A 26676-nucleotide genomic window follows, 5' to 3' on the forward strand; every position below is an offset into this window, starting at 1 on the left:
GTGGTCGGTCCAGACCAGCACGGGTTGCTCAGTGCCCTACAGCCAGTGACGCCACTCCTCAAGCGCCAACTTAATGGCCAAAAGTTCCCGGTCACCGATATCATAATTCCCCTCTGCGGGTGACAGACGTCGGGAGAAAAAGGTACAGGGGTGAAGCTTCCCATCAGAGTCCGAGCGCTGCGACAAGATCCAGTGTCGGAAGCGTTGACCTCCAGGGTAAATTGTTTGCAGGGATCTGGATGAATCAGGATTGGTGCCTATGAGAACTTCTCCTTTAAAGTGATGAACGCGTCGTTGGCTTCTTGAGTCCAGGTGAATGTTGTCTTGGAAGAGGTCAAGGTTGCTAGGGGAGCGGCTGTCTGACTGTAGTTGCGGACGAATCGGCGGTAAAATTTGGCAAACCCGAGGAAGTGTTTGACTTGGTTGCGGTTCTCAGGAACAGGCCAATCCAGGACGGCCTTGATCTTGTCGGGGTCAGGCCGAACTTGACCTCCCTCGAGAATGAATCCCAAGAATGTGACGGAATGTTTGTGGAACTCGCACTTCTCAGCCTTGACAAATAAGCGATTTTCCAGGAGACGCTGCAGCACCAGGCGGACATGATGGCAATGTTCGGAGAGGTTCCGTGAATAGATGAGGATGTCATCAAGGTAGACAAAGAAGAATATGTTGAGGAAGTCCCGAAGGACATCGTTGACTAAGGCCTGGAAGACTGCGGGTGCGTTGCAAAGTCCAAAAGGCATGACAAGGTACTCGAAGTGGCCTAGCGGGGTCTTGAAATCGGTCTTCCACTCATCTCCCTGGCGGATCCTGACCAGATGATATGCATTACGGAGGTCGAGCTTGGTGAAGATGGTGGACTCCTGGACTGGTTCAAATGCTGATGAGAGGAGGGGAAGAGGATACCTGTTTTTGACGGTGATGAGGTTGAGGCCACGGTAGTCAATGCAAGGGCGGAGAGTCTTATCCTTCTTGCCCACAAAGAAGATACCTGCCCCCAGGGGTGAGGAGGACGGGCGAATGATGCCAGCGGCCAGTGATTCGTTGATGTAAGTCTCCATAGCTTGTCTCTCGGTGCGTGGGATATTGTAGAGTCTACGGACGGTAGCGGAGCTCCGGGAAGAAGCTCTATGGCGCAATCATAGGGGCGATGTGGTGGTAAAGACGAAGCCTTGCTCTTGTTAATAACCTGTCTTAGGTCATGGTATTCACTGGGCACTTGTGAAAGATCGATCGGTCCAGGTTCCTCGGGTGCTACGAGGGGCGGGCGAGATGGCACGGCAGACTGAAGACAAGAGGACAAGCACGACGTGGACCAGGACTCGATATGGCATTCTGACCAGTTGATCTGAGGGTTGTGTCTCTGGAGCCAGGGGAAACCAAGAACAAGGGCTGACTGTCTTGCGGGGAAGACATAAAAGGAAATTATTTCACGATGGTTGCCAGAGATGATTAGCTCCACGGGTTTGGTGCGTTGGGTTATGCTAGAGAACCCTCTCCCATCCAGGGCAGAGACAACGAGAGGCGTAGGGAGAGGCTCCGTCTCGACTTTGGCTCGGGAGACGAATTCCTAGTCGATCAAGTTTCTCTCGCACCCTGAGTCGACCAGCGCGGATAACTTGTAGTGATGGTTGTGCACAGACATCATGGCGGGTAGGGAGAAGCGAGGAGACTTAACACTTGCTTGTCGGCTGGTCCGGCGGTCCTCCCCTCAAGACCGTCGGACCTGCTCTTTTGGCCGAACTGGACAGTAGGCAACGGAATGATCCGGGAAGCCGCAGTACAGACACTGTCGGGACTCGCGGCGCCGCTGCAGCTCCTCCGGGAAGAGTCGGGCCCGGCCAATCTGCATGGCCTCGGGTTCTGGAGAGGACTGGCGATCGCCTGGGCGGACTAGGCCTGGTTAAAAAAAACTGTGATCTCTCCTCCGTCCGCTCCCACCGGGAGCTTTTCCGTCTCTCCCTAATTCGATTGTCCAACCTAATGGCCAGGGAAATCAGGTCGTCCAAAGTCCCTGGTTCTTCCAGGACTGCCAGTTCGTCCTTTAAGGACTCATTTAAGGCTTGAAAAAAAAACGTTTTCAAGGCTACAGGGCCCCACCCGGACGCAGCTGCTAACGTACAAAACTCAATAGAGAAATCTGAAACGGTGCTGTTCCCTTGCCTAAGCCCCCACAACCGGCGAGACACACCAGTCTGATCGGTCTCGGTCGAAAAGGTCTGCTTAAATTCCTTTAAAAACTCATCGTAAGAACAGCCAAAATGCCTGCAGTCAGAAAATCGGGCTTCTGCCCATCTCGGCGCCTTGCCCGTGAGGAGTCCCAAAATAAACGAGATCTTAGCTCCGTCGTGGGAAAAAGACTGGGGAGACCGATTAAAAACTAGCGGAAACCTCCGCATTTACCACCTTCTCCGGAGAACTTCTCGGGATGAGCGGAACAAACCTCGTCAAAGTGCAGACTCGGCGGCGATACTGAGGAGCTCGAGGCGCCAGCTGGCGGCAAGGGGGTTTCTCTGACCTGGGTGTTTTGAAGCAATCTGGTCATTTGTTCCAGCTGATCGTTGGTTCGCTGCTGCTGCTCCAGGAGGGCTTGGGGAGTGGACTCGTGGGATTGGAGTTGGTATTGCTGTTCTGCGAGGGCGCGTCTGAGTGGCTCTGCTGGGTCTGATTGGCCTGAGTGTTCTGTCATCGTTTTAGCGATTGATTTGACGCACATGCAGAAAAACCAACTCAGACGTCCAGAATGAGCGAGGAGTGTTTATTGGAGGAGCTGCGGTGCAGGTAGAGCGGGATGATCGGAGCCAGGAGCACGGAGCGGGGCAGCAGTGGCGGAGCGTGAGGAGTTCAGCCAGAACGGGGTGGATCTTGGCGGTGATTGGTGGAGGTAATCTACAAGCAGGATGCACAAGACTTGGTCAGAGAATTCAACGTGGCTGCGAACCAGAGGATCTGAAGAACTTGGCGTCGAAGAGCAAGGCGAGAACTATGAGCGAGGAGCTAGAGGCACAACCGTGGAGAAGATCACACTCAGGCGATGAGCAGTTGACAGCATGCTCCTTAAGAGCTCTCCTTTAACGAGCCTGATGAGTCGCACCTGGACCCTCCATTTTGACAATGTGAGGACCTCCCCAGTGTTTGTTGTTGTGGCCGAGTGGTTAAGGCGATGGACTTGAAATCCATCGGGGCCTGCCCTTGCAGGTTCGGGTCCTGCCGACAACGATCCAATTTTTTGTTTCGAATCTCATGGTGTAATATGAGATGCTCACCACATGCATTTGGACGGTGTGTATCACAGTGTGTGTTATTGTGGCCAAGTTGAATTAGAATCTTGCTAGATCCTCGCAATATGCATTTTGACAATGTGAGGTCCTCCCCAGTGTGTGTTGTTGTCGCCGAGTGGTTAAGGCGATGGTCTTGAAATCTATTGGGTCCTCCCCTCGCAGGTTCGAGTCCTGCCGACAACGATCCAAAATTTCGAATCCTGCTAACAATGATATAAATTTTGTATTAAAATCTCGTTTTGTTGCTCGATCCATGCCATATACATTTCGACAATGTGAGGACCTTGCCCAAAAGTATTTACTGTGTTATTGTAGCCGAGTGGTTAAAGCAATGGACTAGAAACCCATTGGGGTTCTCCCTTCGCAGGTTCTAAACCTGCCGACAACAAGACAGATTTTGTATTAGAATCTCGTTGCCAGCCTCGCCATATGCATTTTGACAATGTGAGGACCTTGCCCAAAAATGCTTACAAAGTTGTTGTGGCTGAGTGGTTAAGGCGATGGACTAGAAATCCATTGGGATCTCCCTTCGCAGCTTCAAATCCTGCCGACAATTTGTATTTTACACAGCGCCGATAAAAACATACCATTGTTCATCTGATGACAAACATAAATAAGAAATCCTTTACATTCTTTAGCTTCCGACAAACTGCTGCGAGTGTGGAGAGAAATAGAGCAGACTGCCAGCAGCTGTGGTCAGGTACAAAGTGTGTGTGTCGGTGTGTGTGTGTGTGTGTGTGTGCGTGTGCGTGTGTATGTGTGTGTGGGTATGGGTGTGTTCTCCTGGATCGCCACCTTGACGTGGTGGAGAACCTTGTGTGTTCCAATGAACCTGAGAGCAATGCCGTCCGGAGCTGAGGCTCCTGGTAGGGTCACTCATGGCGGTAAGGTCGAGGGGGAGGTACCAGACAAAGCGCGATCCAAAAAGACCTCAACGGCGGATGTGGCGGATGATGACGATGTCACAACGGCACTGAAGGTGGATGAAGGCTGCAACAGAGGATGGCCTCCAGTCGTCGTGGTTCTCCATGCCATTGGAACCAGGCCCCTCTCTGCCAAGGGGCCGTGTGGTGGCTGCAGGCGCATTAGTCTCCCCACGTTAAAAGACATCACGCGCAGGCGTCCTCCCGAAAGGGAACCCATCCTACTTGACATCCCGGATAGAAAAAGTCCTGTGGCGACCAGGAAGTGGTGACGGGAGCAGAACAGTGTAGTCTGGGAGCTCCTAGCCACAACCTGGCACACAGGCGGTGGGTGATAGATTCAGTCGCTAAGCTCTTGGAAAGAGCTTTTCGGCAGCTGCACCCATGACTGAGCAGCCCTGTTTAGGATCCACTCTGCTCACCCCAATAGGGGAGGGGGTTAGAAAAGATAACCTAAAAATAGCCTGCCTCGAAACTCCTGTCTGGACTACCGCATCCAGAGGGATCACCACCACGCGGTCAGAAACATAAATTACGATTCTACTTTGGAACCTGGAATGTGAGGACCCTCATGGACAACAAAGCCAGTGATCGACCTGAAAGGCGAACCGCCATTATCTCAAGAGAGCTAAGGAGGTTCCAGATTGACATCGCAGCGCTCTCCGAAATCCGACTGGCTGATGACGGGCAGCTGAAGGAGGAGAAAAGCGGATACACTTTCTTTTGGAAGGGAAAGCCTGCAAATGAGCCACGTATCCATGGCGTGGGCTTTGCCATAAAGAACAGCCTCATCAACCACATCTATGGACTCCCTGTGGGTATCAATGAACACCTAATGACCATGCGCCTGATGCTTGCAAGCAGTCAAATGGAGACCGTTATGAGTGCATATGCTCCAACGCTTGATGCACAGGATGAAGTAAAGGAGACCTTCTATGCTGACCTTGACGCCATCCTATCCAAAGTCCCCAAGGAGGACAAGATAATCTTACTTGGAGACTTCAATGCCAAAGTGGGACGAAACCATCATCTATGGAGAGGCACGTTGGGAAAGGAAGGGGTTGGAAACATCAACTCAAATGGCACACTACTGCTGACAAAGTGCTCAGAACACAACCTGGTCATCACCAACACACTTTTAAAGTTGTAATTACTGCCTATAAAACCATGCTGAACATAGTTAATACGAAATAATCGATAACGGAATTAAGGATTAAGAAGAGATTTAATGAATAAGCAAGAAAAAGAATTACAAGTCGAAAAAACAAAAATCAAGACTCACCCACTCAGAACAAAAGAGGAGACTAAGGGTCTAAAATCCTATTTGGTTGAACAAGTCGAGTGATCGGCTCTCCTTTGTTCCAAAATCCGAATTCTGTTTAAAAAAGAGGAAAGGTCTGGAGCATAGCCAAAAAAGTAAAATTGGCGTCTTCCCCTTTCTGCCCGGAGCGGCTGTCTCCTCTGCCTTCCTCGAAACTTAAAATTTGACAAAGTCCAATTCAAAGACTCTGGAAATTCATTTGAGTAGATTTTGGTTCAATCTCAAAAAGAATGAAAAATCCATCGGCGTTCTTTTACTCCGGGCAGCGTCACGGCCATCGCCCTGACTAGGAAGAAGCGTGCCTGCTCTGTGTCCGGGCATCATATTTATAGGCTTCTGGCATTACCTCATCGGAATATGTAGGTGAAAGGTCAGAATCCCTGCACCACTGGTTGTCTTGGCAACCTTGCTTCAAGCAGTAACCACTGCGCATGACTGCAGTCAGCCACCGGATGCAGCTGTTTCCTGTTTTGCTCGTTCTTTCACTATTAGCCCTTGATGTCTCCTCTCAACTTAATACATTCAGGTATGGATGGAACACCAATGTTAAATACAGGTTGGACAAAACATTGCAACATTAATAACAAATATCTTGTCTAATAAGGATCAATCTCAACACATAATAGTACTTAACACAATAATGGGTTCCTCCAACTTAAACACATATATTGATATTGCTCAAGCTGTTACATCTTAAAATTATGGCATGGCAAACTCATATTCCAAAATTGTGCGTTGCTACGTGTTTGAACAGGTCGTGTCCTCCCAATTGCTAACAATTTAATTTATTAGATGTGTTAGTTTTCATCAGGTCACCCCTATGTCAAGCTTTAACACCATCTCCTGGTGACATTTTGGAACTACTACATGTTTTGGGATAGCCAATGTGCCTGGGCCAAATTCAATACCTAATTTTACACCATCTTGTACCACCATGCCACTTGACAGCACCAAAGACCGTTGTGACGTGCTTAACACCAGAGCAATGACCAGTGCAGACGATTGTTGGACTGACCACCGCCTCATTCGCTCCATCATGTCTATCCGCTTAATGCAGAAAAGAAGGATGCAGAAAAGACAGAGCCAAAGCATAACATCGAGCGGCTGGGTGATACCACCTACCAACAACAGGTCCAGGTGGCTCTCAGTGCGGACCTGCCCAAGCAGTATCCAAATGATTCTGAAGAGCACTGGGACAGGCTTTCCTCTACCTTCATGGACTCCAGCAAAAGCATCTTTGGTCAGAAAAAGCGGAAACATCAGGGCTGGTATGATGAAAATGACATTGAAATCCAACAGCTCATAGACATCAAGTGGCAAACCTTTATCACCTGGCAAAATAACATCAATTGCAAGGTTAAAAGAGCAGCCCATGCCAAGGCAAAGGCGGCTGTCCAATCAACGGTTAGGAAGCTGAAGAACCTTTGGTGGACGAGGAAGGCTCTGGAGATCCAGCAGCTTGCTGACTCTGGAGACACCAGAGGATTCTTCAAAGCCACAAGAGTGATATCCGGCCCCAGCTACCGTTCCCTAACCCCCCTTCGCTCCAAGGATGGTCTCACGCTGCTGAAAGAAAAGGGAGCAATAACAAACAGGTGGAAAGAGCATTTCGAGGATCATCTGAACAGGGACACCATTCCGGAGATGGAGGCCCTTGAAAAAGTCCCTCAACAGCCCATAATTGAGAAGATGGAAGAACCACCCAGCCCGGAAGAGGTGCAGGATGCAATTAGGAAGATGAAGAACAACAAGGCAGCCGGCCCTGATGGCATCCCAGCAGAAGTCCTGAAGGAAGGCGGACCCGATCTCCTCAGACACATCCATGCCCTGCTTCTCAAAATATGCGAACAAGAGAAAATCCCTGCACACCTTAGGAATGCCCTAGTTGTCCCCATCTTTAAGAAGGGAGACAAGGCAGACTGCGGGAACTACCGCGGCATTTCTCTTCTGTCCACCACAGGCAAAGCCATAGCTCGGGTTTTGGCCGACAGACTCACACCCCTGGCAGAAAACATCCTTCCCGAGTCTCAAAGTGGTTTCCGCCAAAACAGAGGCACCGCAGACATGATTTTCATTGCCCGTCAACTTCAAGAAAAATGCAGGGAACAAAATTTACCACTATACATGGCCTTCATATACCTCACCAAAGCCATCGACTCGGTGAACCGTCAAGCACTCTGGCTGGTTCTGGCAAAGATTGGCTGCCCAGAGAAGTACATCCGGGTACTGAGACTGCTACATGACAATATGTCAGCTACAGTCCTCAGTGGCAGTGGAGATGAAACAGAACCCTTCGGGGTTGACACAGGAGTGAAACAGGGATGTCTTATTGCTCCAACGCTGTTCTCCACCTTCATTACTGCTATCCTCCATCTCACGGGCAAACATCTTCCCCATGGAGTCCAAATTATGTACAGAACTGACAGGCAACTTTTTAACATCAACTAATTCAGGGCCAAAGTTTGAACCACCACCATATCCATCATGGAGCTGCAGTATGCGGATGACAACGCTCTTGTCGCCCTTTCAGAAGTGCACACTGGTTGCCTTCACGAGAGCATACAAACAGCTTGGTCTTGCCATCAACATAAAATAGACCCAAATTCTCTATCAGTCACCACCAAACAGTACTCAAACATCTCCATCGACAACACCAGACTGGAAAATGTGGACCACTTCCCATATCTGGGCAGCCTCCTATCATCAAAAGCCAACATTGATGAAGAGATAGACCACCGCCTCAGCTGTGCCAGTGGGGCTTTCTCAAGGCTAAGGAAGAGAGTCTTTGAGAACCGCGACCTTCTGGCTAGGACCAAAATCCCAGTCTACAAAGCTGTCATGCTGCCCACTCTTCTGTATGGGTCAGAGGCTTGGACCACATACAGCAGGCACTTAAAAGCACTGGAGATATACCATCGGAGATGCCTCCGAAAAATCCTCAGGATCGACGCATTAAGACCAGCGTCCTGAAGGAGGCTGATATTCCCATCATCACCGCCACCATCACTCAATACCAGCTCAGATGGACTGGTCATGTTGTCCGCATGCCTGATCTCCACCTTCCAAAATAAATTCTCTAATCCCAGCTTGTTGAAGGAAAACGTGGCCAAGGAGGCCAGAAGATGAGGTATAAGGACAACATCAAAACAAACATCAAAAGGTTCCACATAGACCTTATAACTTGGGAAGATATGGCAAAAAATAGGTTGGCATGGCGAAACCTTGTCCGTGAGGGTGCTGCACTTTATAACGACGACCTCCACCATACTGCAGAAGACAAGCGCAGACTCACAAAGGAGAGAGCATCCACCAAACAGGCCCAACCCAAACCCACCACCACTACTTTCACCTGCCCACACTGTATAAGAACAATCGGGTCCAGGATCGGCCTCCACGCTCATCTGAAGACCCACAAGGACCAAGACGGAGGGCAGTCATACTCGAGTACGAGTGACCGCCGATGATGATGATGATGATGATGATGATGATGGTGATGATGATGATGGTGTGTGGGTGTGGGTGTAAGTGTGGCTATGTCTATTGGAAGGTTACACAATTCTGTGTGCTGTATTCGTGTTCTGATTGAGCAGTTATGTTTATATAAAATAATGAGAAGATTTGCACACATATGAACATAAAAAAATATGAGTTTGTCTAACTTAACAAAATATGTACACGTTGCTGTTTCACCCACTTCAATAATGAGAGAGAGAGAGAGAGAGAGAGAGAGAGAGAGAGAGAAAGAGAGACAGAGAGACAGAGAGATAGTGTTGTGCGTTGTTTGAGATGTCTGTTGTTGAGCAAGGAAAACAAAGATGTGGAGTAACAGTTGGTTCTTTACATGCGAGACCTTGGGTTGTTTAATGGCGGCCAGTACACGAGGCACGGCAGCAGATGAAACAACAACAACCATTCTCCAGGTTAGAAGGTTTTATACTGTCCGTAAAAGGCGAGAAAGCGTCACCTGACCATGTACATGCTGAACCGTCTCACTTTCCCCACAATGTACACATTTCCCATCAAGATGTTTTCCTATTTTATGCAACCTCTCATTTATACCCAATCCTCAGTCGTGTTATTACTGCCTCCTTCCTCCGGTTCCTCCCGAAACTCCATCTCACCCCCACCTGTTTCTGTATTGTGAACAAATGTCGTCCAGTACCTTGGGCTTCCCAATAGTCTTGCCACCTCTTTAGTACGTGTTTTCTTATAATGGACTTCCCTTCAGCTTTACTTAAGCAGACCCGTCTTCCACCCCTGGCGCTTCCAAGGCTTGTTTGGCTAAGATATCCACCTCCTCATTCCCCTTGATCCCCACATGCGCTGGGACCCACAGTCGTACAACAACTTATGTGCCTCAAAGATAAGTTTTTTTTTCACTCTGTCTCGTGATTTTTCAACATCATCAGTGTAGCTATTGACCATTCTTTGTAGTGATACAAAAAACATAACCAAGAACACGGGTAAAATAATAGTATTTTAATTATTCATATTTTGACATCCGGAGAGTCCAGTTTGGATAGTCAGTGTCATGGTTGATAAATACTCGGCTTTAGACTTTCAACCGTACAACATTTTTTGAGCACTTCTACAAAGAAATGATGGTTGAAAATTTTCAATTATACTGACATCTCTGAACCCAGAGTAAGTTATGGGAAAGATGGGAATTCAGACGCAAATCCCAAGCCCTTAAAAAGAATTTCACAAAGAACGTTAGACTTAATTTTGGTTTACCAGCCATCTTCAGCACCGCTTGTCCCCACCGGGGTCACGGGCGTACTGGAGCCTATCCCAGCAATCATCCGGCAGTTGGCACACAGAGACGAATAACGATCCGCACTCACATCTCCGGGCAATTTGGAGTGCTCAATCAGCCGACCATGCATGTTTTGGGATGTGGGAGGAAACCGGAGTTCCCGGAGGAAACCCACGCAGGCAAATTCCACACAGGGAGGGCTGGAGGTGGAATCAAACCCGCACCCTCCGAACTGTGAGGCGGACGTGCTAACCAGTGCTCCACCGACCTGCCTAATTTTTGTTTTATTATTTGATATCTTTTCTGCTAGCAGGTCAACCAAACTTAGCATTTAGGGCCTTCAAAATGCATAAAACACAAAGTTCACAAGATATCGCGGAACACTGTTGCCCTGACAATGAAGCGTTCTCTAAGAAACCAACACTAATTTGAGGCTATAGACATGCATAAAAACTCATGAAACTTTGTACAAACATCAGGGGGGGATATAATATTAGTGTATGGTGCAACTTTGAAAAAATGGCTTAGTGGCACCCCCTAAAATATTTTAATAAAGCTCTCCTGGTCATATGTTTCACCAAGATCAATGAATATTTGGTGATGTGTGTAACAGCCAACCTACAAATATGTCTTTTGGATCCATTTGGGAAAACTAACAGCAATTTCATAATTTTTATTTTTTCAAATTGGCACAATTCTTGGCCTTTTATTTAGGTAACATTAAGAAACTCCTCCGAGAGGTTTCATCAGTTTGTCTTGAAACTGTGGTTGTTCAATCTTAAAATGGTCATGATTAAAAAAAAAAATCCAAGCAAAGTCTTTAATTTTGTCCAACACTCTAACTACATGCTTTTTGCTTAAATAAAACCGATTTTGATTTTCTTAACATTAATGAAAAAATATGAAACTTGGAAAACATCACACTAGGTAAATTAATCATTATTTTTTTAGTTTATTGCACCTTTTAAAAAAGTTGATTAGTTGCAACCTCTACAAATTTTGAACGGAACAGCCACTGTTGAACGAAGAGCTACCAAAAAAATTGAAGACTACCTGTATGTACCAGCCCAAGACCTACAAAAAGTCTGTGGAGCTCTACTCTAAACTCAACAGGAAGTTGGTCAATCACTTAAATTTTTGTCATGATTTGTCATGGTTTATCAAAGTAATAATGAATCTGATTTACTATTTAATCTACTCTAAACTCAACCGGAATTTGGCCTTTTGAGATTTTGACCCACTTGTGGCCTTTTATTGACGTCATTTATTACCAAAGTAGCTTCCGATTTACTTCAGCCCCCCCCCCCCCAAAAAAAAATCCAATGTGCCAATATTCCATTGTGCCAGAAACCCAATATTGCCAGGACTGCGATAGACCTTCATAGCTTCTCGCAGCTCTAGTTTATATGAATTTTGTCTTGTACTGGACATTTTTAGGCCACAAAACTATTAGAGCTGATTGATGAAATACAAATACAGTATTTGTACTGTATTTGATGGCTTAGCCCACAAAGAAAATGTATTTCAAGTTTATGGACAATCAGCTCTAATGGTCAACGCCCCTTTTGTCTGTTAAATCAAGATTGCAATATATTGTACCTCGCCATATACTATATACCGTATATTCCGGACTATAAGTCGCAGTTTTTTTCATAGTTTGGGTGCGACTTATACTCAAGAGCGACTTATATGTGTAATTCTTAACACATTATTACTTGATCATTAACACATTACTTACTCACTTGTTTTCACTTCACATGTTATTTTCACACTAAACCACATGATGGCGCTCTAGGAATAATTGGAACTGCAACTGAGATGAGTCTGACATCAGCGAATCTACTTCCGGAGTCAGCGGAGTTGTTTATAAGTGACATTATGTTAGTTATTTGAATAACTCTTAATATGTTACATCAGGCACATTCTCAGTTCCTCGTTTATGTGTTTATGTAACGTTAGCATACCATACCGTTCAGCCTGTTGTTGCCTATTCCTGTCTGTTCTTGGTATTGGATTCTGTCAAATATATTTACCCAAAAATTGCGACTTATACTCTGGTGCAACTAATATATTTTTTTCTTCTTTAGTATGCAGTTTATGGCTGGTGTGACTTATCCTCCAAACCGACTTAATAGTCCAGAAAATACAGTACTGTGGCCAATTACTGTGCCACTCTAAAAGCAATGGCATGGTTGTTGTAATGTTTTAACAAGGTAGTAATTGAATTAAATGTTGTTTGCTACAGACGCCCAGGGTGGTGATTTAAATGATTACTCTGACAGGCAACGATATTGGCGTGGATGAAGAGCGAGGAGGGTGAGAGGCAGGAACCATCTTGCTTGAGCAGTCGGATATGGCGATAACCTGTAAAAGTCAAGTATTGCATGTTAGTATACAAGAAGAAACTCATTCTTTCTTTATTTTAAAACTAATGCTACAATGAACCCTTTGCAACGAGCCCCTTAAAACCTCTGCCTGGTATAATTGTGAATCAGCATCCATCCATCCGCGTGTCCCCAAGGGGGTCGCGGACGTGCTGGAGCCTATCCCAGCAGTGATCGGGCAGTTGCCAGCCAATCACAGGCCACACAGAGACACACAATCATTCGCACTCACACCGAGGGACAATTTGGAGTGCTGAATCAGCCTACCAAGCATGTTTTTGGGATGTGGGAGGAAACCGGAGTGCCCGGAGAAAATCCACGTGGGCACGGGGAGAACATGCAAACTCCACAAAGGGAGGTGGAATCAAACCCACACCCTCCTAACTGTGAGGTGGACGTGCTAACCAGTACACCACCGGACCTTCCTCACAAGAGATGATGATATTAAAATTATCTGTTTAGAGAACGCCTTTCTGGTTTGACATTGATGGCTTACTATGTCTCCTACCATTGGCGTTCTGTCTCAAATTTTGTCAGACACGTCCCTTCATGTTTAAAAGAAAATGCAAATTAACTGCTGAATCAGCACCTGAGAGGCTGTTTTAGGCTGTGCTATGTGTTTGTGTCAGATCAATGACATACCTGATCTGCAAGGGATATTTTCTGTCTATGTTGCTGTTGTTCTTGGGTATAAATATCTGGAATGCTAAACACTCCTTTTAGGAAATTACATTACTGCCCATCCTCAGCCCAGATAACGGTTGACCTCACTGAGCAAAGTAACCAAACAAGTCAAGGTCGCTGGAAAGATGAATCTTGCATGATAATACCATGCATACCATGGATACAGGGCTCAGAGCAGTCACACCACTGAAGGCCTGGATTTTGTTCTGTCAGCAAAGTCTTGAATGAGTGCGAAGTCTGGTGTCTTCACAAATATACTTACTTACAATACTCATCAAGAATTTTTCACTGCCCCCTCAATCTAGGCAATCATGATTCAAAACTGCTCTTTCACACATTCCGTACCTGTGCGGAGACTTGTCAACGGCAGGGTGTATTGTCCAAGAAAGTCGTTGCTTGAAGTATAATCATGATCTTCAACCACAAAGCGAACAAGTGCCAGGTCAGGAGCATGGACGGTAAAATTGAAAGTGCAGTCCCACTGTGGGTTAAAACCTGAAACAAAGAAAAAGGAACTAAAGATGAACTAAAATTTACACACATTTACCTTACACGTTTGCTTCTAGTGGGGACTTTGCCAAACACCTGTTAAAAGGCAAACAACTGTTAAAACCCACCCCTCCAAGAGGAGGTTGAGGGCTCCTATCATCTCGTCCATCAGATAATCATAACAAAAAGGTGACAAACAAGCCCCATACACCTGCTTGTTGGCTCTCACCAGGGACAACTCCATCAGAGGTGGATCTTCCGTCCCATGGAAAGAATTGTCCGGCCCTTTTGCAGGGAACGAGGAAGAAAAATGATGGACTGAGGACAGATGGAAGTGGGTTTTTCATCTATCCGTGTAATCGTCCCTCTCCGGGTCAAGTGCCGACTAAACTCTCAGTCTGACGAACGAACCGTTTTAGCAGACTAACATGAAAGTCTCCTAAAGATAGGTGTTTCCATGTCCGTTCACACTCCTTTGTCTCGTGTGTGTAATCCTCCAAAATACGATGCTCAGACCAAATTGAACGTTAAACCAAGACTACACTGCTCTTTAACCTTCGTAAAATGTTTTCCTAACTCTTCTGAAACATTGACTTACATTTGAATGGTATTGTTGTCCTGGCCTGACGCGTCTGTATCGCTTTTACTGGCAAGAAAAAACTTTGTGGAGGGTGGCAGGAACCCTGCCACACAAAAAACTGCAAACGCACTGACATGCTTCACTGATGCAATCGTCTATGTGCAAATGCTGCTGGCATACGCTCCACAACAGAAAGGCTGCAAGATTTTGTAAACATCGTAAAAATATCAATAATAATAATGGGGGATGGCAAATTTAGAAAATGATATTTGAGTCTCTAATACACAGGATTGAAGCAGTTCCTTCATGGCGACCGCTGCTACAAGGCAGCATCCTCAATCGTGCAGAATATGTACTTGTGTCTCTCTCAAGCGATTTAAAGCAACGCAAGGTTGTTGCCGGTCAACTCTACTGTGTCATACTGTCTGTTTGTCACTGTCACTCTCGCTCCCGCATTCCTCTCCCAGAACGCTTCTTCACTTTCAGTCACAAGCTGTCACAATACCCACAACAATGCCAAGTACAGTGGAACCTATATTTGACACGGACTTTGGGGTCCAGAATTTGGAAATTGCGTCAACGCCAAAAGCGCGTTATTAAGAAGGTCTTGTGTAGTGTAATAAAATCAGAATCATGCATCCAAGTGTATCAGGAAATTGCAGTGGGGAAATCCGTTCTAAGCCACACATGTTTGCATTTGGGGAATAACATCATTGTTCTGGGTGAAAATTCATACAATATAATTATTAAAAATACTATATTACTAATCGGGGTAGCAATCACGAAGGGACGTCCGATTCTATTAGCATAAGCAGTCATAAAGATAAAACAGCCCTTACCGATCGCCGTCTCTGTGGTCGCACAATAGCACCATTTTCAAACGCCTTTAAATTAGTAATGGAAATGAAATCACTCACAATACCCACAACACTGCCAAGTGTGCAAAGCTCACAAATATGTTCTCAAGAAGACGGACCAAAAAAGAAAATGGTAAAGGACCAGGGTTAAACTGCTAAACTGCTCTTTATACATATCCATTGGTTTAAAGTTTGTTTAATTATATATATTTTACCATTATTATGCATGTTTTAGTGTACATATACATATACATATACTCTGACAACATTAACAGCTTGCACGTTTTAGAAAGTCAGTATGACAGACGGTGAGCTGCCAATAAAGCATTTTGATTTGCCAAATAAGATGATGAGGTCTGAAAGTATTTTGAACATTTGATAATATTATCACGAAACAGTCTGTTTACAATCAGCATAACTATTTTGGAAATTAAATATAGCCCAAGAATATGTAGGCCACGTAAATTACATGTTTGCAAGAAAATCTGACGAGAAGGGAGAACAACTCCATGGTACCAGCAAAGGTAATCACCTTCATGACTGAGACACCCAAGGATGGGCAGCCCAGACAGAAAGGCCGTCGCCTGAGTAACAGATGCCCATGGATGCTGATGAGACCTCAACCGACATACTTTTAGAGTTGTGACATTGGCAGGCTATTATATGAGTGTGTGGACTGCAGGAGTTGAGCACCGGCTTTTTGACTGCTCATACGCGAGCACAAGCTTCTGTAGGGTAGAAAAAGCGGTCCAGCGCTGTAAACTTTCCTGAACACAGAGAATCAATACAGATCGGCTGAAATACAAACCACCTTGTGTGAGTATGTTTTTCATTGTGTTGGTTGATAGCTTTCTTAATCAGAAGCAAAACGAACACTCATTGAGTAATTTGAGCATAGACAATTGGTATTAGTTTATGCTGCGCTGTGCGACTGGCGCATTCCTCATTGAGGAAATTCAACACTCTTAATAGGCTTTTTATGCTATTCATCTTGCATTTTAGAATATAAATATACAGTATATTGTTGTTGGAATAATTAGATGGTTGGCCTGACCAAGGGCCTCATAATTTACGAGTTGGAGTCCCTTAGTTCAACGAAGCTAGCTCCAAAGAATTCCTTTAACTCCCTTCCTTTCTTATCTCACTAGCTACAAGCAGAGCTCCCTCACACCTAAAAAAGTACTGTTTAGTTCAAAGGAACTTCTTTCTCTTTTAATCAATTCTGTAGCTTTTATCTATGGATTGTTGTTGATCGAGACTGTTTGTCTTTAAGTGTTACAGAAAAGACATATCTGTTGAAGTAGTTGCATATAAGTTATCCCATATTTACTCAATATTAGTATTATGTGAAACTTAATAATAATAATAATAATAATAATAATAATAATAATAATAATACATTTTACTTGTAAAGCGCTTTTCATCAAAGAATCTCAAAGTGCTACAGAAACAAGACTAGAAATAAAAACACAAGAAACCAGAATAAAAGCATAAAAGCACAGAGGCAATAAAAGACACCAATGAGGAGCCGGTGAAAGCCTTTCTAAACAGAAAAGTTTTAAGACCATTTTTAAAAGTGTCCACAGACTGGGGTTGACGTAGGTGCGCAGGGAGAGAGTTTCAGATGTGGGGGGCAGCGGCGCAGAAAGCTCGGTCTCCCATGGTGGGGAGTCGTGTACGGGCCTGATGGAGGAGGTTGGAGCTTTGTGACCGGAGGTTACGGGTGGATGAGTGAGGGGTAAGGAAGTCTTTGAGGTATTGAGGGGTGTTGCTGTAGATGCAGAGGTGGGTAATCAAGGCAATCTTGTAATGAATTCTTGATGTTATGGGAAGCCAGTGTAGGTGCTGAAGAATAGGAGTGATAAGGTCATGTTTGCGGGTTTTCATCAGAGTTCAGGTGGCACAGTTCTGAATGAATTGGAGTTTCTGGAGGTGTTTGTTGAGGATACCAATGAGCAGGCTGTTACAGTAGTTCAGCCTGGAGGACATTAGGGCGTGGGCGAGCTTTTCTGCATCGGAGAAGGTGAGGAAGGGGCGGAGTTTAGAAATGTTTTTGTTGTGGAAAAATCAGGTTTTGTACAGATGTTTGATGTGGTTGGTAAAGGTAAGTTGTGGGATGAACTTCACCCCGAGGTTGGTAACAGAGGTGGGGAGGGGGATATCTTGACCAGAGAAGGAAATGGTGGTTATGGGTGATGACTGGATCTGGTGAGGGGTGCCAATTTGTATGGCTTCGGTTTTGGAACTGTTCAGTTGAAGGAAGTTGTAACTCGTCCACGCCGTAATCTCCTCCAGGCAGTTGGATAGGGCCTGTGTGGGTGATGATGAGGGGACCGGAGTGGAGCGTGGATTGGGGTCAGTCCGGAGGTATAACTGGGTGTCATCGGCATAGCAGTGAAAAGAGATGCCATGTTGGCTGATGACCTGACCCAGGGGGAGCATGTACAGAATAAAAAGGAGGGGTCCTAGGACAGATCCTGAAGGGACACCACACGTGACAGGGGCTGTATTTGACTTGGAGGAGCCCAGGCTGACGTACTCTGTCCTGTCAGCGAGGTATGAGGTGAACCAATCCAGTGTGGAGAGATGGAGACCAATGTTGGTGTGGAGACGGTTAAGGAGGGTATGGTGGTCGACGGTATCAAAGGCTGCTGAAAGATCAAGGAGGATGAGCAGGGAGGGGGATCCAGAATCGGCGGAGATGAGAAAGTCATTGGTTACCCTCAGCAGTGCTGTCTGTGCTATGGGCAGTGCGGAAACCAGACTGGAATGTTTCAAATAGTGAGTGTTGTTGAAGGTGTTCCTGCAGCTGTATGGCAACAGCTTTTTCAAGGACTTTGGACAGGAATGGAAGAAGAGAGATGGGCCGGTAGTTGGAGAGACATTCTGGGTCGAGGCTGGGTTTTTTCAGGAGAGGCTTGATAACGGCGGTTTTGAGTGATGGTGGGACATGGCCTGAGTTTAGTGAGTGGTTTATTATTTGTGTGATAAGAGGGCTTATGACAGACAGGTTAGATGAGAGTTGTAGGAATGGGGTCCAAGGGGGAGGTGGAGGGTTTCATGTTTTTGATGAAACTCTCAACTTTGGACTGAGTGACAGCAGCAAAGGTGCTAAAAGGTGGAGGTTGAGGGCAGGCAGATTGCAGAGATGGTACTGGGGAGCCTGAGAGCTGAGACCAGATGGAAGTGATCTTGTCTTTGAAAAAGACAAGGAACCTGTTGCATTGTTCTACTGTTGATTCTGTATGTATTTGGTGTTTGGGGTTAAGGAGGTGATTTACGGTGGTACAAAGCTGCTTTGAATTTCCAGGACTGTTATTGATAGTAGTAGATGGACCAGGCTTCTTTAAGGGCTGCTGCATAGGCCTTCTGATGTTCCTTGTAGGCCAGATTGTGTACCACCAGGCCAGATGAATTAGCACGCCTTTCGATGGCCCGGCCCGCAGTATTCATCCTGCGCAGTTCATCAGTGAACCAGGGGGCAGTGCGGAAGACAGACACAGTCCTTGTCTTGAGAGGGGCATGTACATCCAGGAGGCAGCGAAGGGAATGATTATAGTGTTCAACCAATTCAGTAGCTGAAGGAAGGTTGCCCGAGGCCAGCATTTGGAGGTCAGAGTGCAAAATGGCAGGGTTAATGTTTTTAAGTTTGCGAAAATGATATGATGGCGCCGCGGATGGCAGCCACGGGGAGTCGCTCTCTGTTTCTTTGTCTTATTTTGTGTGTTTTCTGCGTCCTCTGCTGTCCATCGCGGATCACTTTTACCAGAGAAGCGCTGTTAAACATCGGACAGTCTTCTTCTGGTATTTTCTCTCCTGTTCTCTCTGATTCAGACTGTTTGTCGGAGATTCTAGCCGGAGCGGCGGTGCTATACAAGCTAGAGCGACGGCGGCGCGGAAAACGAGCCGGAGCACTCGTAAGGCTGAGGCAGAGAGGGTTCCGTTCTGCCCTACCGTCAATTCCTCTGGCGAATGTCCGCTCCCTGGCGAACAAGATGGACGAACTGCTGTTCCTCACTTCAAGGAACACGGACTTCAGCAGATCTGCCGCGCTGTGCTTTGTGGAAACGTGGCTCAGCGAATGAACCCCCCACCACGCCGTGGAGCTAGCGGGGTATAGGCTAACTCGTGCAGATCGCAGCGCGGAGCTCTCCGGAAAATCGAAGGGAGGTGGTCTCTGTTTCTACATTAATGAACGTTGGTGTACTGATGTCACGGTGTTGAAAGAGTTTTGCAGCCCTCTCCTAGAAACACTTTTCATAAACTGCCGGCCGTTCTATTCACCACGGGAGTTCTCCTCAATTGTCATGGCGGCTGTTTACATTCCACCACACGCACGTGCGAGTGAAGCCACGCAGATTAAAGATTAAAGATTAAAGTCCCAATGATCGTCACACACACACCTGGGTGTGGTGAAATTTGTCCTCTGCATTTAACCCATCCCCGTGTGATTTTAATCCATCCCCTGGGGGAGAGGGGAGCAGTGAGCAGCAGCGGTGCCGCGCTCGGGAATCAGTTGGTGATCTAACCCCCCAATTCCAACCCTTAATGCTGAGTGCCAAGCAGGGAGGCAATGGGTCCCATTTTTATAGTCTTTGGTATGACCCGGCCGGGGTTTGAACCCACAACCTTCCAGTCTCAGGGCGGACACTCTACCACTAGGCCACTGAGCTGAGATGCTGGCTGACCAGGTAACAGACATGGAGAAACTTCTACCAGATTCACTAATCATTGTTCTGGGTGATCTTAACAGGGCGAACCTCGCACAGGAACTCCCCAGATACAGACAGCACATAACGTGTCCCACCAGAGGGGCACAGACTCTGGACCACTGCTACACCGTGATCAAGGATGCATACCACTCTGCGGCTCGTGCAGCTTTAGGACTCTCGGACCACTGTCTAGTTCATCTGATCCCGGCCTACAGGCAGAAACTAAAAACTTCTAAGCCTGTGGTGAGGACTGTGAGGAAGTGGACAGTGGAGTCAAGGCAGGACCTCCAAGCCTGCTTTGACTGCACCGATTGGGGAGTTTTCGAGGCTGCAACTTCAGACTTGCATGAACTCACTGACACTGTCACATCATACATCAGTTTTTGTGAGGATCTGTGTGTGCAGACTAAGACCTTCTGCACGTACAACAACGACAAACCTTGGTTTACACCGAACCTCAGGAGCCTGCGCAAAGTCAAGGAGGAGGCCTACAGGAGCAGCGACCGCGACCTGTTCAAGCAGACCAGAAACACACTGAACCGAGAGGTCAGGAAAGCCAGGAGGTGTTACGGGGAGAGCCTGGAGAGACACCTCTCTGCCAATCCTGATCCCTCAACAGTGTGGAAAGGTCTGCAGAGCATCACGGGGTACAAGAAACGAACCCCCCGTCCTGTGGAGAGCCCAAGGCTTGCTAACCAGCTAAACAGGTTCTACTGCAGGTTTGATCGGTCCTCCCACACAACGGGACTTCCTGCAGCACAATCTACATACTCACCTCTCCCCACAACTACTCTGTCCACACCTCTATCATCGTTGTCACCCACTCTCTCTCTTGCAGAGGTCGCGCCCGCACTCCAGATCCGCGAGGAGGAAGTGCACCAGATGTTCCGGACACAAAAGACCAGGAAGGCACCGGGCCCAGACGGCGTGTCACCTTCCTGCTTGAAAGTCTGCGCTGAGCAGCTGGCGCCCACCTTTGCACGGATCTTCAACCGTTCTCTGGAGCTGTGTGAGGTGCCCTCGTGCTTCAAGAGCTCCACCATCGTTCCAGTGGCCAAGAAGCCCGCCATCACAGGCTTGAATGACTACAGACCTGTCGCACTGACATCTGTGGTCATGAAATCTTTCGAGAGGTTAGTGCTGAACCACCTGAAGGATGTCACGGGCCCCCTGCTTGACCCCCTCCAGTTTGCCTACCGGGCAAACAGGTCAGTGGATGATGCGGTCAACATGGGACTGCACTACATCCTGCACCACCTGGACACCCCAGGAACGTACGCCAGGATCCTGTTCGTGGACTTCAGCTCGGCGTTCAACACCATTGCTCCTGACATCCTCCAACAGAAGCTCATCCAGCTTGCGGTGCCTGCCTCCACCTGTCAGTGGATCACCAGCTTCCTGACCAACAGGAGACAGCGTGTGAGGCTGGGGGGCATCACATCTGACACCCGGACCACCAATACTGGAGCCCCTCAGGGGTGCGTCCTCTCCCCACTGCTCTTCTCTCTCTACACCAATGATTTCTCCTCAGGTGACTCTCCTGTGAAGCTCCTGAAGTATGCAGACGACACCACTCTCATCGGACTGATCCAGGACGGTGATGAGACTGCGTACAGACAAGAGGTGGAGCGGCTGGTCCACTGGTGCAGCCAAAACCACCTGGAGCTGAACCCGCTCAAGACCGTGGAGATGACAGTGGACTTCAGGTGAGACCCTTCACCACTTTTACCCCTCACTATCCGCAGTAATACTATTCTCTCCACAGACACCTCAAGTTCCTGGGAACCACAATCTCTCGGGACCTGAAATGGACCGGCCACATAGACTCTGTCCGGAAGAAGGCCCAGCAGAGGCTATACTTCCTGAGACAGCTCAAGAAGTTCAACCTGCCGCGAGAGCTTCTGAAGACCTTCTACACTGCCATCATCCAGTCTGTCCTCTGCACCTCCATCACTGTCTGGTTTGGATCAGCCTCCAAACAAGACAAGCACAGACTGCAACGGACAATCAGGACTGCAGAAAAGATCATTGGAATCAACCTCCCATCTATCCAAGACTTGTACCTGTCCAGGACCAGGAAACGTGCAACGAACATCTCTACAGACCCTTCTCACCCAGGTTGCAGTCTGTTTGAACTACTCCCCTCCGGACAGCGTTATAGAGCTCGGTACGCCAAAACCAGCAGACACAGAGACAGCTTCTTCCCCCAGGCTGTTGCTCTGATGAACTCACACCACTCTTAGAGTCTCAGAGTCATTACTGTGCAATAACATCCTGCTCTTCACACCTTTTTTGAATTTGTCTACACTGTTTTTGCCATTTTTCACATGTCTTGAGTGTTGTTAGTCACCTAAATGTTGAACAGAGGTGTGTTTTACCGAAGTCAAATTCCTTGTTTGGCACGCTCAAACATGGCGAATAAAAAACTCTTGAATCTTGAAAATGAATATCGTGTTTAGGCTGGGGTGTGTGGGATGGGCAGGAAATGTCCATGGAAATAACACTGTGGTTGGAGACACCCAGGTCATATACTGCCAGCTTATTGATGGAGGGAGAGTCTGAGATGACCAGGTCTAAAGTGCACCCCCTGGCGTGTGTGGGAGCATCAACATGCTGTGTAAGGTTGAGACAGTCCAACACATGAAGGAAATCAGCTGCCAGGGGGGGAGGATGGATTATCAATATGAATGTTCATATCACCCAGTATTATATTATTGGAAGATAGAGAGCAGAGGGAGGTGAGAAGGTCATGAAACTCAGGGATGAACAATGGGTGTGGTTTGGGCGGCCGGTAAATAAGAACAGCATTGAACTTGGACGGAGGTTTTGATTTGAAGGCCAGATATTCAAGAGGACACTTCAGGTAGAGGCAGAGGAGACAGCTTGAGAGTGTCGCAGTAGATCACTGCCAGGCCACCACCTCGGCCAGTGCATCGAGCTCTCTGCAGGTAACTGTAACCAGGGGGACAGGCTTCATTTAATGATGAAAAAACCTGAGGTTGGTGCCAGGTCTCAGTGAGGCGCATCAGGTCAATATCTTTATCAAGAATGTGATCATAGACCAAGCTTGATTTATTTGACAGGGACTGAGCATTCAAAAGTTCAGTATTAATTTGGAAATGATCAGTAGATCTCTGGATGGGACAGAGCAGGCTGGGATCCACACCTCTCCTCCCTCGACAGACAGTATGGCCAAGTCTCGCGATGTTTCCAGCGCGATTCCTTACCGCGGTGCCGGCGCTTTGATGACGTGTCAGTGATGCGACCGGAAGAGCGGAGGACCAGGCGGGCGAGATGGTGCTGGCGTCGGGAGGCTGGATGTAAACAAGCTTTCTCCGTAATGTTCCAGTTTTAAGCTGCGCCAGGGTAGCAGGCCCGTTTACCGGAGTAATCAGCGGGGCTGGTACCGGAAAGATGGGCTGGATCCAACGGCTGCATACGAACCGGACATGAGGAGAAAATCCGCGGCGCAGCTCAGCCGAGGAGGAGACACTCAGGTGAGCTTTGAGGTGGACAATCACACCGGCACGTCTCCCTCGTCTTGTAGAGCGCTTTCTCTGGGGGAGAGGGCATGACAGCTGGCGTCGGAACGGGTCTTTTGGTCGCGATCCCTCCGGGGAGAGACCGTAGACAGTCGGCGCAGGTGTTCAGAAATGTCCGCCAGCACCGGTGTTTGCTGATTGAAAAATGGGCGATCAGGTAGCAGTGGGGATTCAAACCAAGCCCTAAGGTCGAGGAGGGTTTGGCGATCATATGTCAGCAGAGCAGAAATGTATCGGAAGGCAGAAAGCAGCAGGAGCAGGGAAAACGACTTAACAGCAAAGGAGCGAGGCAGACGGCTTGCCATCGCGGGCGCCATCTTTTGCTTCAGGCTTGTCTCTTAGCAAGAAAGTCTAGTTGCAGTGTTCCACAGCAAAACGGCACTCAACACGCTTCGAGATATCTAATCAAGGACGAGTCAGCCAACTGGCTGCCAACCAGCTGAGGAGCAACAGGACAGACTACACTGCTGGAGTCACGAATCGGCTAAGGCCTCGCACCACATAACATTCGTTAGCTAATCAGCGTTGCTACAGTCACAATTTCCCCTCCCTTTAGTGTAGCAACGCCTTTGTAACCAGGGCAACCTAAAAGATTAAAAAGAGGAGAACGCAAGAGTAAGAACTCAGAATTAGCGGAGACTGTAACTGAGCCTTCCCGTAACTCTCTTCGCGAGTAAAATGAATACTGGTTGTCTTCTCCTCTTTGTTTCAGTGTGTCAATTAATGTCTGATGGTAGACCTGACAATTGTTTTATTCATGGGAAACAATATTAATGATGCAACATAAAAAAGTAGCCTACTAACCATCCTAATTACGTGTGTACTAAAGTCAGTACAATTTGCTAACAGATGCCTACCATATCATTGGACTGGCAAGTATTTGTTGACCCTCTCAATCTCCCAGGTTGCATGTGAGATATGTTTCTCCACACTCAAATTTGCCAAAAACAACTTGCGGAGCACACCTCATCGGGAGCACTTGGAGGCATTCATGCTCATGTCTGCTGAAAAAGTGTGTGGACTGCAGGTCACTTGTTCAGGTTACTTGTTCTAACCACTAGATATCACTGTTGTCATTCAGAGGGTCCAAGGTATACAGACAGTGAGTGACAACATTAAGGCGCGACCAGAGGGGTATTCCAGAAAGCAGGTTCAACATACTCTGAGTCTATCCCTGAACTCTGAGTTGACTTACTCTGAGATGGGAGACTAAGTATTCGGTTCCAAAAAAGCTGATCTGAGTTCAATCAACTCTGATTATGTTCACCTGGAGTTACGTATGTTCACAACTCCTATATAAAGCCATTATCAATTGTCGAGTTACATGGTGGATAGGATGGTAAAAGTGTGAGTGTGTATTGGATTTGGCCCAGACGAATTGGCTAAGATGAAATTCCAAATTTCAAAGTTTGACATGGAAGACCTGAAGAAGGGGGCCTGAGTAAGGGTTACTTGGAAGTTAGTTCTTCAAAATTAACTATTGTTAAATTGGTAAAGGGGAATTTGTTGGTTGAACCAGTAAACGTCCATTCCCGTTCCAAATTTCACCAGAAGATGGTGCCAAAGTCAGATTGACCTAACGTAGTAAATTAATAGTTTAAAAAAAGTCATCGATTAGATGAAGACTTGTTCTGAAGCACAGCAACACACAATTTTGGATTATGTTATATTATTTTGTTTTGCTATAATATACTTTGAAACCGCTTTAATATTTTAATTTCCTAACTAGAGAAGCCCATGCTCATCGTTAGGGATGAGAATGAGACATGTTAATCACAGTTAGCGTAAGCTGCAATATACTTTATTTTATTCTGCTTTGCAATATTGTATAGTTAGTAGCAACTTGAGCAGCATCATAGCACTGATGTTTCATTTACACATGAATGTATTAAGAGTTGAGTAAGGACAAGGGGTTGACAGTGATACTGTGGGCGGAAGACTGCAATCCCACGCTTGAGCTTGACCTAGAGGTCACCACCTTGTCAAAATACGTTTTGAAGATGCTTGACAGGGCTGTGGACTCGGACTCGGGGACTCGGACTCGGTCGGACTCGGTCATTTTTGCCGGACTCGGACTCGGTGCTGATTTTGACAGAGTCCACCGAGTCCGACAATAAAAAAATACGTTCAATTTTATTTTCATCATGCTGCTGAGAATGCGCGTAGGAATACTGTCCACAGCCCTGCTTACGATCAAGTTTGAAAAAGAACTTGACCGCATTGAGCGCCGCCGGCGTTTGTCGGCCGCCACCTCGCCAACCGGTCAAACGCGCATGCGCGTGAGGGGAAATCCCGCAAAGGAGGAGGGACAAACAGAGCGATTGGTTTTGCTGGCTATTTAATGAATGGCGACTGTGACTACGGGGGCCCATTAGGTCCAGAAAAGCTGACAAGACGCTTGCCAAAATGGCAAGGAAAAAATGCACAGCTAAACGAATATATGACGATGAACACAGGACGTTTTTAACAGAGTTAAAGTTGTTTTTTGTTGAACGCTATGGCAAGCCATTCTGCCTGATATGTCGGACGTCATTGGCGCATTTAAAAGCTTCAAATGGTCAGCGCCACTTCAGCTCACTTCATGCCAATATCGAAGACTTTGCAAAAGGGACTGAATTTCGCAAGCACAAGTTTGGAGACTTTGAAAAGTCAGGCAGAAAAATAGGTACAGTTTTTCAAAAGAATTACGAAGCACTCAGAGACTGTCACACTTGCATTGTTTCAACTGGCTTGGAACATTGCACGGGCTAAAAAGCCATACAATGAAGTGGAGTTCGTTAAAATGTGCCTCAGTGACGTTATGGAATTTTATTTTCATCATGCTGCTGAGAATGCGCGTAGGAATACTGTCCACAGCCCTGCTTGCTTGTTATGAAGACAAATTTAGTTGTTGCGTGCGCGCCCGCGTCTGCCTGCCTGCGTGCGTGCACGTACAAGACCCACAATGCCCCGCGTGCAGCCAAGATGGAAGAACCCGGGAGCAGCGAGAGAACAATGCTTTGCCTCTAGATTTGGGGGGGAAACGGAGCGTAAGTTACGATCAATGCGGCCACGTTGAGTTGCACTTAGGCTAATGTTTACATTATGTACCAATGTCAAGGACGATTATGTCACCCAGCTTATATCATTGATGTGTTTCGATAGTTG

General features: G+C 47.0%; 1 protein-coding gene, 1 long non-coding RNA gene and 3 other non-coding genes across 6 annotated transcripts in view; 4 read left to right on the plus strand and 1 right to left on the minus strand.

Annotated features, from left to right (window-relative positions):
- Window positions 1-3137: 3137 nt before the first annotated feature.
- On the plus strand, window positions 3138-3219 carry trnas-uga. The gene has a single exon. It is a non-coding gene; the product is annotated as a tRNA-Ser (tRNA).
- Window positions 3220-3382: 163 nt separating this feature from the next.
- Window positions 3383-3464, plus strand: trnas-uga. Its single transcript has one exon. It is a non-coding gene; the product is annotated as a tRNA-Ser (tRNA).
- A 291-nt stretch (window positions 3465-3755) lies between these two features.
- On the plus strand, window positions 3756-3837 carry trnas-aga. The gene has a single exon. It is a non-coding gene; the product is annotated as a tRNA-Ser (tRNA).
- Window positions 3838-12362: 8525 nt separating this feature from the next.
- Window positions 12363-26676, minus strand: part of LOC119117707 (1-phosphatidylinositol 4,5-bisphosphate phosphodiesterase delta-3-A-like) — a 124020-nt gene continuing 109706 nt past the window's right edge. For both annotated transcript variants that reach the window (XM_037244154.1, XM_037244153.1), the window contains 2 exons: window positions 13695-13844; window positions 12363-12645 (listed from right to left, as the gene is read on the minus strand). In XM_037244154.1, coding sequence (XP_037100049.1) covers window positions 12521-12645; window positions 13695-13844 — 275 coding nt within the window. In that variant the 3' untranslated portion in view covers window positions 12363-12520. The remainder of the gene's footprint in view (window positions 12646-13694; window positions 13845-26676) is intronic.
- LOC119117708 lies at window positions 18004-22831 on the plus strand. The gene is made up of 3 exons (XR_005096580.1): window positions 18004-18246; window positions 22470-22558; window positions 22657-22831. It is a non-coding gene; the product is annotated as an uncharacterized LOC119117708 (long non-coding RNA).

The sequence above is a fragment of the Syngnathus acus genome, chromosome 24 (assembly GCF_901709675.1).
Source record: "Syngnathus acus chromosome 24, fSynAcu1.2, whole genome shotgun sequence".
NCBI lineage: Eukaryota > Metazoa > Chordata > Actinopteri > Syngnathiformes > Syngnathidae > Syngnathus > Syngnathus acus.